This window comes from Ostrea edulis, chromosome 8 (assembly GCF_947568905.1).
Source record: "Ostrea edulis chromosome 8, xbOstEdul1.1, whole genome shotgun sequence".
Classification (NCBI taxonomy): Eukaryota; Metazoa; Mollusca; class Bivalvia; order Ostreida; family Ostreidae; genus Ostrea; species Ostrea edulis.
This window is the reverse complement of record NC_079171.1, coordinates 39,872,637-39,885,090: the sequence shown is the minus strand read 5'-3', so window position 1 is coordinate 39,885,090 and position 12,454 is coordinate 39,872,637. Positions and strand designations below refer to the sequence as shown.

Genomic DNA, 12,454 nt, shown 5'->3' with positions numbered 1-12,454 from the left:
AATGCAGATGGTCCAAAAGTGTCATATAGGTCAAGAGGTATATTTATTTATTAATCTGGTCTACAGGGAGGATAAACAATTCTAACAATTAAACATTGTAACTACATGATACCATACAAATGTATATCCTTTGTGCATATGATCTTATAAGGATTTCTATATTGACATTGGTCTGGACATTGCTCATAATAATACCGATGGCAAATGCACTGCACAACAAGTATGCCATATATGGGAAGTAAATTGAAACAGTATAAAATGTTGTCCCGAACACAGAGGGTACCAAGGGTAGTGCCTGTGTCAACTGCCAAGTCAATCAGACTGGAAAGCTTGTACATGTACCCTAAGTATTCGAGACGGTTTATTTATAGTAAATAGGCATGCATGTGACTCAAAAATGAACCAATGGACACAGATAATTCGTAAATTACTTCTCTTCATTTATTTTGATTTGAACCTATTCTATTGTATAATAGAGCTACATACAAATGGATTGGATACGTATAAGTCCTTGCAATTTAATGATCCTCTCCAATATACTTCAACATAATGCGTCTATAAACTAGAAGACTGCCATTTATTTTAATATTGTATGTATCACCAGCTGTACATAGCACTGCATCATGAGTCTCCTTTATTATCCCCCACAATATTTATTGTGAGAGGGGAAAAGTATCAACAGGACTGATTCGATTGATTTGATACTTCACATTTAGTTTTATAATCAAGGGTAGGACAAACCAACTAATATTCTTTCGCAACAATTTTTTGTGAAATTCGAAAGAACTTTAATGTGACAAATATTTCTCTTCATATTCTGTCCTTCATTTGCAAATACAAAATGGTTACCAGTATCATACAGCAATTTATATATTTATGAAAGTGTTTCACTAAGTTTGCATCTATTTTTTTATACAATGAAATCATACAATATTTATGCTGATTGAAAAAAACAATTGATGATCTGGCAAAGGAAGTTAAAGAAATTAAGAAGCAGACAAAACAAATACCCGAAAAGACCCGAAAACAAGAGTCCAGCCTCTTTGTACCTCCACACATAAGAGTAAGTGTGTATATATATACATGATACCAGTACTTTTATAACAGAATAGAGGTTAGAGCTAAGGGAAAGTCGTTACAGTAGGAAAACCAGTTTTATACTAGCCCAGATAGCATGACTATGTTGGACCAACGTTGGTAAATGGTTATATTGTTGGCCGATGGTTGGCGTTGGGCATACAACGTTGGCACAACGTTGGTCCAATGCTAACATGCTGCTTTTTACTTTTCGTCACACTTAAGTCGGGAAGACAATGTTGGCCCAACAACGGCGCTATGTTAGCAATGTGCGCCCTAGAGTATTTTTTTTTTACGTTGGAATAGTTGTGTTGGGCCAACGTTGGCCCAACGCTGGAAATGTACTTGATAACTGACATTAAACAGGATATCGGCATACATTTATTTTAAAAATCGCATATAATAGTTACGATAAATTACCACGTAAAAAATATTTTAAATACATATATATGTGATATCACAATGATTGGATATCTTTTATAAATATGCTAGAACATGAAATAAGTGGGGGTTGAGGTTGGCTTAAAATTAAAGAAATGAAAAGACGCCAAACACTTAACCTGTAAAATCTTAGAAACATTGATTACATAATTTCGCTAAAGTGCCGATTTTAGGGTGCACATTCTGAGATAAGAGAAAGTTTCTCTGTTTAAGAAATTAGGTCAACATCATCAGTGCTTTTCACAGCAGGAGACTGGCCAGTTTCCTTGGTAACTGCGAAATCTAATATATCGAGATGGTCAGCACGTGTATCCATTTCACAAATTTCGCATTTGAGGTGCTTAATTTTTGTTGGATTAAAGAAATTTGGATATACTACTTCGCAAGACAATATGTAAGTACATCTTGTTATTCAATATTCAATTTGTGATTTTTCTAACTTTTTTTTTTACTGAAATACACGTTCCGGGCTGTATCTACAGTATATATATATTACATAGTGTCAGGCTTACATTCAAAGGAACGTATTTACATTTTGTTTTTAATATGATGTACAATTCCAAAGAATGAATTATACTTTACTTATACTGTTTTCCGAAGTAAATCATTAAGAATGTCCCAATTTTCCAATTTTACTACTTTCGTCTTTTTCCGCCTCACCAATTAAGATATCACGTGATTTGCCGGTCACATGATTTAGTAATGGCCGATGTTGATTTTTTTTCTCTCACATATGTGAAATCTTCAATTTTTGAATGCATTTATCTTGTGCATGAGAGGGGGGGGGGGGGGGGAGGGGGGGCTGGAAAACTATTTGGCTGTCAAGTAAATTATAAGTTGTCATTTTTACCCATTTCAAAATTGTAAAATATTGCTTTTCACCTCTCAGTTGTAAGTAATCAAAAGAAACTTGAGATAAATCAATCGCAATATATATGATGCTGTATATCATACTGTATTTATCTAAAGTAATAATGTATATAAGGCTAAGCCTTATTTCAAACTCGTGTACAGGGTTTGCGCTATGTTTAAAAATAAACGTTTGAGATTTTTTAAGACCAGAGTAACAAAGTGCTTGAATTTTAAAAAAAATATTTTTTGAATATTTTTATTGTCTTAATTGCACATGTATTATAAAACAGTGTACACAAAAGGCTTAAAACGTGTTCTTTCATCGCAGGTCAATCTTTCCGGGTTTTTTTTTCCCACGCCACCGCATATTCAAATTTTTCAAAGACACTTTCTAAATTATTCATATTGGTTTTTTTTTAAATCTATTTTGCTGACTATCTCTTTTCACAGAAAATGAACAAGTACTCAAGGGGTAAAGGGACGTCATATTGGTCAATTAGAAGACGTGTTCAACAAAGCAACATCAAGTTCTACAGTTTCACTATTTGACAAAAGCCCCACTAGCTCAGGTACTTATATGATATCATTCTGTGCTGATTCCATTTTTTTAAATAAATGATATCAAAACCATACATACATTTTGGACTAATTGCATGTCTGTCTTAATATACAGTAACAGAAAAGAAAATCCTAAACTGTTTGGAGAAACTTATGGCAAACGTGGAGGAAATAAAAGTACAGACCCACCTAAATACGCAGCTTCTGCAGGCCACAATCACAAAGATCGATAGACTTGAAAGCCGTCCTGCTCCTGATACAGAGGAGCCCGACACTACACTGCAGTTAGATGTATGTTTTCCACTGGGAAAACAAGAAGATATACAGAAGCTGGAGGACCTCTTGCAGAGTAAAAACACGTGTAAAACTTTGGTAGGTTACTGATCATTTTTTTTATTGAAACATATACATGTATTTTTTTTATTTAAAAAAAAAACCCCTGCAAAATTATGTTCATCTTAAGATATTGTATTTTGAATTATCAATACATGGAATAGTATATACACTTGACTCTCTATCAATATTTATAATGTGCAGGTGGGATCATTATCAACTATTGGTGGTGAAAACACGAAAAGTTCAGTAAGGAGACTACTTTCCCACATGATCACCACAAAACTAGCAATAAACATCAACTGGATGGGAAAAGGGGGGGGGGAATTGCCTTCTCTTCACTGAAATTACAGGAAATATTGAAAGGTATGTAAAGTGTGTGTGTGTGTGTGTGTGTGTGTGTGTGTGTGAGAGAGAGAGAGAGAGAGAGAGAGAGAGAGAGAGAGAGAGAGAGAGAGAGAGAGAGAGAGAGATTTCATGAACAAACTTTGAGAAATAAACACTTTAGATGAACATTCTTTTATCTATTTTAATCAGAAACAGTGAGGAAGAATCGCCTCTGTGCTAATGCAACAGATCTAGACGTGGAAATTTTCAACGTGACAAAAGACTGGTTTCGCTTTGCTTGTGATAGAGATGGGGGACGAAGGAGAAGGGCAGAGGAAAAGAAACTTCAAATTCAAATTCAAGCGGAACAGAATGAGAGTGAGCTTGAGGATGAGACCAATAAATAAATAGATTCTTTGTAACACGCGTATTACCGCTCTCAATACTTACATGTAATAGAATATGAACAATTTCCTTGTTAGTTTTGTAATTGTATCGGATACCTTCTTTTTCATTTGTGTAACTGAATTTTTTAACTCTTTTAAAGTAATACACTAAACATTAATAAAATATTAGGCAAATGAAGATCCCTTTCAATTTGAATAGTTATTAACTTTGTTGTTGCAGAGTTCTGAGACTTCATTTTTATATTTAATATTTTATGTCATGCCGTATAGAGTTATGGAACTTTTTAACTTTTTAATATGTACTTTTTATGTCATTCCTGCCTCTGAAATATATATTACAGGTCCTTTTCTGACTTGTCAGTTTTCTAGTTATTATGTACATATATCATGATACTTGTAGATGAATATATATTGCATATGTCATTAAGATTTGTTCATTTTGCTTTTCAAAGGAATAAGCTAAGAAAACATTACTTTTTCGGGAATAGTTTGTCTTCATTGAATCGACATGCTTCTCCCCATTAACTTTCACTGCTTTGTTAGAGAAAAAGTGTGTCAAAAGAAGAAAGAAGCAATGTTTAGGGCAGCCTACTGGGAAAATTCCAGGTTACATACCCATCAATGTGTGAAGTAGTTTTATATTATGCCAAGACAATCTTACATCATCACAGTGAAATGCTAGCTTTGTATCAAAATATATATTTTTATATATTTCCTTTCATGAGTTTTATATGATTTTTGTGTGATAGCATATTGTGTGTGTGTGTATCTAGTCATATTTACCTTCAATTTGTTTAGTAATGTAGTTTATACTCATGTGAGCGGTTGTTGGACTCGACATTGTGATAGGCTTTAATAGTATGATTGCATTGTATTGGATGGTATTTGTCTTCATTTCATACATTTCTTAAATGTCTGGGACATATTTCTGAATGTAATCCTTTTTGGTATTCCTGTATTATTTTGATATTTTTTCACATTGTATCGTAATATTGTTCATTACATATATTTTTTCTTATAATATATGAATTTACATCCCAGGCAAGATGTTATGTGAAATAAAAAAATGCAATAAAAATATTAATTATTCATGCCTTTTCTTTCTAAGGCAACTAATTCATGATAACTTTTGTGAATTTTCACAGAAAGAAGCTTACTATATAGCTCGCATGCTTATACCTATCTAAACTTCTCCTAAAGTGAAGTTTAACTCTAGCTTATATGGAAGCTTTATAGAGATGCAGAATAATTCTGCGAAACTCCAATTAAGTTTAATATGGATGCATTATACGCCAAATTTTGCGTAATTTGACGTTTAATATTGCTTACAGCTGTAAATGTGAAATTCAATGGAGGAAAAGATGTGAAACTTCAAGTAAAATGAAGTTTAATATGGGTGGATTATACGCCAAACTTCGAGTATACTGACGTTTAATATTGCTTAAATGTCAAATTTAATGGAGTATAAATATGAAAATACGTGAAACTTCAAATAAAATGAAGTTTAATATGGGTGGATTATACGCCAAACTTCGAGTATACTGATGATTAATATTGCTTAAATGTCAAATTTAATGGAGTATAAATATGAAAATACGTGAAACTTCAAGTAAAATGAAGTTTAATATGGGTGGATTATACGCCAATCTTCGAGTATACTGATGATTAATATTGCTTAAATGTCAAATGTAATGGAGTATAAATATGAAAATACGTGAAACTTCAAGTAAAATGAAGTTTAATATGGGTGGATTATACGCCAAACTTCGAATATATTGACGTTTAATATTGCTTAAATGTGAAATTTAATGGAGTAAAATAAGATGATTAAATTCTCAACTAGACGTAAAATGACGTTTAATTTTATCTAAACATGGCATTTACTTGGCATATAATCGACATTAAACGTCATTAAATTTCGACGTTTACGGAAAATTATACGCCACTGGATACGCAAAGTAAATTTGACATTTAATTTTCTATTAAATGTGCATTTTACGTTTAAATTTGACATTTAATTGGGGAATAATTGGTGTTTAATTTTATATTAAATGCAATTTTTCGTGCAGTGTGTATAATACCAGATTATATCACAGTGCCGTGTACATGTAATATCATTTACATAAGACATCTGGGTGACTTTATTTATATATGACACGTCTGTTTACTTTTTTTTCAACTTCGCTAAAATCTTTTGTTGTTGATGTTGCTAGTCTCTAAATGATTAATAAAACAACTTGGTTCAAACAAAACAAAAACCCAAACCCATAACAAGCTCAAAAATGAATGAATTACCTTGTGTACAATTGATTCCTGTGTAACCCCTGTCACATCCATTGGTGCACGTTCCGTTTACGTGATGACACTGTTCGTTACCCAAGCAAACTCCGCACACTTGAGAACAGCCTAGTCCAAATGTTTTACCATCGCATTCTATGGAAATGAACATACATATACATATCCTGACAAATTGAAGCATTATTTATTTGGGTTAAATATAAGCCGCGAAAATGAGATGATTGATTATTAGCAATGCCAAAAAAAAATGAAATACAAAATCCATGTCGTTATGTATCATGATAGTGCTTTACTTGAATCACATTTGTGATTTTTCCACCCCGCCTGACATCCATTCTGACACTGTCCTGTTACTCTGTCACATCTCCCAGGGACTCCACAGTTGATGTTACATCTCTCTTGGCAGTTGTAACCATAGCGACCTTCTGGACATTCTGTTCATAAAGAAAATCAGAGTTATAGTGAATTACAATGGATGGATACGCAATTTCAATCACGAGGGTAATATGCCACTGAAAGTTATTTTACTCTGAAGTAAAATATTCGACAAGAAAAATTCATTTCTTTAATCTTTCCTCAAGAATGTCCGATTTTAATTCGTTTACATTAAATACATTTTCTCTAAAGTGTTCGATACCACAATGGAGAATATGTGAAAAACAAAATGGTTTACGACCTACGTAAATTCTAGTGTAAAAAAGGTGAAGATGAAGAGCGGTGATCAATCTCACAACTCCTATAACGAATGCTAAATCAAGAGTCGGGCAACTAGATATTGCATCAGGTGCCTAAGAAGAGTAAACATCTCTCTGTTCACACCTGCCGTGAGCCGTATATACTGATCATGCAAACGGAGTAATCCGCTGTGAAAACCATTCGGTAAAGAACGGCCTAGCAACTGGTATAAAACAAGTCAGACAGGATATGACCCAATGGCAGGTTGTATACCCAACTAGATTGTTATAACGACCATACAATATGCGAAATGCTGATTTAAACATAAATTTTGATATCACTTTACTTTCAACTTCTTTGGCAGTAGTCTGCCTCGATTTAAAAAAGATGATCAAACGCAGAATAACCCCTTGCGACATGAATTGAGATACGTAAAGACCATATCCAGGTGATGATGGGAAACTAACGATGAATTGTATTCGTCTACATTTGTACCTTCAGTACATTCCCAGCCTTGATATCCTCTGACACAGCCGTTTAAACATGTTCCGTTAATGTGGTGACACTGTTCTAAATTCCGACATTGACCACAGGGCTGTGTACAATTTTCTCCATACATTCTCCCGTCGCATTCTGTAATAAGCATAAATATTACTTACATGTATGTTTGTAATTTTGTTTGCGTTAACATTCCTGTGAATATTCAATTCATTTGGAACGCGAATTTTAATCCCCTTGTTTACTGTATGTAACGTAAAATATAGTGGATATTGTGGATTAACTTAAACAATAATATATATTTATATATGCATGGTACAATAAACATTGCAATCAACCACAGTTTCAATAATTTGTCTTATCTATCAAACTCCATGAAAAAATGTATCCACAATTATTATTTTTTTCTGCTTTGGATATCATAATGGGAATACACGTTTTAATTCTTTTTTCTCTCGTACGTGTGTATAAAAAATGCATATGTTGATATAAACTGAAATACCATATAAATGGTATTTTGACGAGGCACAAATTTAGCGATTTTCCATAAATTTTGGGTATATATATTTAGCGATAGCTAAGTTTAGCGAATTCATGATTTCCACGTAAAATAGCTATTACCTCCGATATGGAATAAATTGTTAACTATATTCAGTTTTAGCTACCGTAACACCCTAGTTGATAATGCCAAAATTAAATGCACGCTAAAAGTTCTGCTTATAAGGTAAAACATTACCTTTCTCGCACATTGTTCCTTTCCATCCCGGAAAACGACAAGATTCACACCTGCCATTAAATCTGTTACAACCTCTACAACTTGGATTGCATGCATCAGCACAATTCTTTCCATACCAACCACTAGAACATTCTGTCAGATAAATATTTCATAAAATCAAATGAAGTGTTGTATCATTTTGTATAAAGTATATATACTAAGTACATAGTTTGACAAATAAAATAATGTTTTGAACTCACTTTGGTAGATGCATTTCGCTGAAAATGCTTCCTAAATACAACTTGATACACGGAATTCGTATTAGTTTTCACTAAGACCAATCAATCAAACCAATGAACTGATCGATCTCTATTAAAATAGCTGATGTTAAATCGCTATGACTTTAAAGCCGTTTTTGGGAAATAGTTAAACCTGGTACTGAACGAGTTCTGTTTTCGCTATTTTGTCCATTTGGCCTATAATTCATTGAATAAAACCGGAAAGTATTATACTTCTAACGAAATGATAAAATCGGTGTATTCAGCGTTTCATCATCAATTCAGAAATAAATGGACAGCATCATCGTACAATCAAGTATAACACATATAGAAACATGGAGGAAGACTAAGTCGATTATACACAAATAAAATCATGTCTGTAATACACTCTACAATTGTTCCTCGGCGTGCTGTCCTCTAAAATATAGTGTTTCGTGTAGAGTTAAAAGGTTATCAGAATGTCAATGTTTTTCGAGATATGAAATACAATAAGTCAGCATCCGTCCATTTGTAAATATAAATATACACTTACTCTTTTATTGATTACGCATAAATTGACTTGTAAGTATTTAATGTTAAAAAGGACTCTCGAAATACCCCCAAGAGATAGATTCTATGATGAAATCACAATGTCTTAGATTCGCCTCATCACACGTAACATAGATGTACATCTATGTATTAGTTATTTGACATAGAAATTTTTATAAGGATATGAAATGAGCTAAAATGACCAACGACACTACAAATATTGAACTGTTAAATTTTCGGGACGACCTTTTCCTTTTTCAGGACGATAAAATATTTACATAGTAATGAATACTAAATAAGATACTAAGACTAAACTACAAAACTTGATAATAAACAAAATGTCTACATGGTGCATCAAAATTGGTACCGTACAAGTTTTACATTATAACCCCTGGGTCGAGGCCTCTGCTGGTGGACTGTTAGTCCCTGAGAGTCTCTACAGCCCAGTAGCTAAGTACTTCGTTACTAGCTTGAAAATACGGATGTATATTTAATTGCTGTTATAAAATTTAGAAATTCATTTCAAAATTAAAGATTATCTCCCTCATGCATAGCTCTTATCCTTGGACGAATTTGGCTCCACTTTTTTGGCACGCTGTTTTTGGCTATAGTTAGCTCTAAAACTTAATAGTTATTTCGGATTTCAAACATTTCGGTTGAGCATCACTGAAGAGACATCATTTGTCGAAATGCGCATCTGGTGCATCAAAATTGGTACCGTACAAGTTTTACATTGAAATGATCGAGTGTAAAATGATGCAATGCAAAAGTCTGATCAAAACGAAGTTTTCCCTAAGTATGCATTTTCTGGATTTTTTCTGACCTTCATCGCATTTATCGCCTCGAGCTCCGACGTCACATCCGTTTGGACAACTTCCGTTCACGTGATTGCATTGTTCCCCATCGCTACAGTTGTCACAGTTCTGTTTACACTCCAGGCCGTATTTCTTATTATCACAGGCTGTGAGACACAGTAAATCATGTTAAAAATCTAAACTAGTATTATGTGTAATTATACAGTAAGCTTGTATATTGTATTATACCTATACCGAGAACCTGTAATAGTCAATATTTACAATCAATTTACAATAACTTCAAATTATGACTGAAGAAAATATCATAATTGTAAGCAAGTAAATCATTTACATTAGTGGCATGTGTAGATATACATATATGTACATGTATGGATATCAAAATTAATTTACATCAGAACAATTAAACGTAACGATTTTCTTAGCTTCCAAAATCTTAAAATATGTATGTATATATTGTGAATGCATACCGTTTTATTTCATATACGGGGTTTTCTCGCTGAATATAATATATTTTGAAATATCGGAGTTTGTTCCCGACCATTTTCATTACTGTAATCTAAAATTACATTTACATCGAAAATATTGATGTTTACTAAACTATAAAAAATCCCAAATATAATTTACAATTGAACAATTGCTTTGAAGTTTTTTTTTTTTTTTTTTTTTTTGCTATTACAACACATGATACACGTTAGTTCTTAAAACATGTTTAGAAATAAAAATCACAAGACTCACGTTGATCGCAGAAAGACCCCTTATATCCCGGAATACACCCCAGACAGGTTCCAGTCACAATGTCACAGTGTCTCTCCTGACAGTTCTGAGGACACGGTATATCACAGTTCTCTCCATAAACGCCTGGTGTTGGACAACCTGCATTTGATCGATGAATTCATTTCGTAAAAGAGTATATGTAATACTTCATGAATATTGTTTTTCAAAACCACATTCAATAAAAGATAAATAAAAGGAAAAACAAGTGGCATCTGTCAGCGAAATTTATCTAATGCGAAAATCCACACAAAAATAGTTTATGTATATAGATAAAATCTCGAGTGTATGTAATAAGATACTGATGAGTCAATTCAGTTCATGGGGGTCAATTTCCGTGAATGTTCGAACCTTTACACCTCAAAACATGTGATGTAATTTCTGTACATTTAAACATAATGTAAATCGTACACTCCATTGTGGTTAGAAATTCGTGAGGCAGGATTAAAGATGAAATCCACGAAAATTGGTTGGTTGTTTACTCTTTAACGTCCCGCTCAATAATTTTTCTTTAATATGTAGACGCCAACATTGCCGGTAAAAGGCTAAAAATGTAGGTCTATGCTCGTCTTCACAGCCTTTAAGCAGGGACATATCTCTATTCATCTGTTGTGACACTGGACCTCGTTATTGTGGTCTCATCCAAATGACCACCCTGTATAGTCGCCTCTTACAACAAACAAGGGGAACTGAGGACCTATCATTACCCGGGTCCCTACGGGATCACGATAATTGAGTCCCACGAAATATAATGATTCAACAGTTCTCCAAGGTGTATCAGAAAACGTTTATTTATTCCTTCTGATGAAGTAAAATATCATAATAAACCTAGAGGAATGTATGATGTACAAATGGATATTAATAGAATGTTTTTTTTAATATAAAAATTCAGGAAAATCAGCAACACGCGATTTTACAATACGTTAGTGTTTGCATTGATTAAATAAGTATAACTGTCTCCCATTTTCCAACCCCAATGAAAATATGGATATGTACAAAATGACTAAAATGTATGAGAAAACTAGCAGTACGAGATAATGAAAGCGTTATCATATATATGCAAAGGTATGGAAATTTTGGCCTGAATATTTAGGAATGGTCTTGTCCGCTGTAATCATATATATATTTGACATTTAAGTTCAAAACGTAGGAAGTTTGTGTTCTAAATAGTTTTAATGAACAATTTTAAAGTTGTGGAGAGACATACACACCAAAAAAACACCAAAAGATCGATATTAGGGAAGGATACAAAATAGGACACAGAAGCGACAGTTGAAATACCATGGAAACCAACGATATTATCAACGAAGACTTAATTAACGTCATGGTATTTGGCGACATGACTCGAGATTACTACAGGTATCTTTAAATAAAATCTGTCGCTATGAAAGCCGTCGACAGGAAAACTATGGAGGTATGTCAGTGCCACAACTATACATGTGTGTTAAGATTTTTGTTTTTAAAAATTCTATTTTATCATTTTTGTTATTAATTTCAATTCTATATTTTTGAACAATTACAATCTAACAGGTTTTAACTTAATTCAATTTTTTATTTAACATGTTTTTAACATTTTTGTTCCCATTTCTTATTTGCGTTCTATATTTTGATTTATCAATTATTTTTTAAAAGTTTCAATTTTGCTTATAATTTTCATTCTATGGTTACATAATATGTAACAAAACATGATCAGATGAAAATGTTGCAAGTTTTTTCTTCTAAAATCAAGAAAGCGTGGGGACTCAGAATTACTGCATATAGGAATGACTTTTTAATACGTGTTTGAATTTTTGCGCATATTAATTAAATTAACGATATCTTTGATTCAAATGAACTTAAGTTAAGTTTGAATAATTGCGTGCGTTAGTCATGTTATATTTA

General features: G+C 32.8%; 1 protein-coding gene and 1 long non-coding RNA gene across 3 annotated transcripts in view; one reads left to right on the top strand and one right to left on the bottom strand.

Moving 5' to 3' along the window:
• The window catches only part of LOC130049063 (protein draper-like), a 63,557-nt gene that overhangs the window by 9,535 nt on the left and 41,568 nt on the right, over nt 1–12,454 (bottom strand). For both annotated transcript variants that reach the window (XM_056146139.1, XM_056146140.1), the window contains exons 4-9: nt 10,538–10,675; nt 9,811–9,948; nt 8,203–8,334; nt 7,464–7,601; nt 6,587–6,727; nt 6,291–6,428 (exon numbers count right to left, since the gene is read on the bottom strand). In XM_056146139.1, the coding sequence (XP_056002114.1) occupies nt 6,291–6,428; nt 6,587–6,727; nt 7,464–7,601; nt 8,203–8,334; nt 9,811–9,948; nt 10,538–10,675 (825 nt within the window). The remainder of the gene's footprint in view (nt 1–6,290; nt 6,429–6,586; nt 6,728–7,463; nt 7,602–8,202; nt 8,335–9,810; nt 9,949–10,537; nt 10,676–12,454) is intronic.
• LOC125656032 (uncharacterized) lies at nt 3,198–4,049 on the top strand. Its single transcript, XR_008797604.1, has 3 exons — nt 3,198–3,300; nt 3,466–3,627; nt 3,799–4,049. It is a non-coding gene; the product is annotated as an uncharacterized LOC125656032 (long non-coding RNA).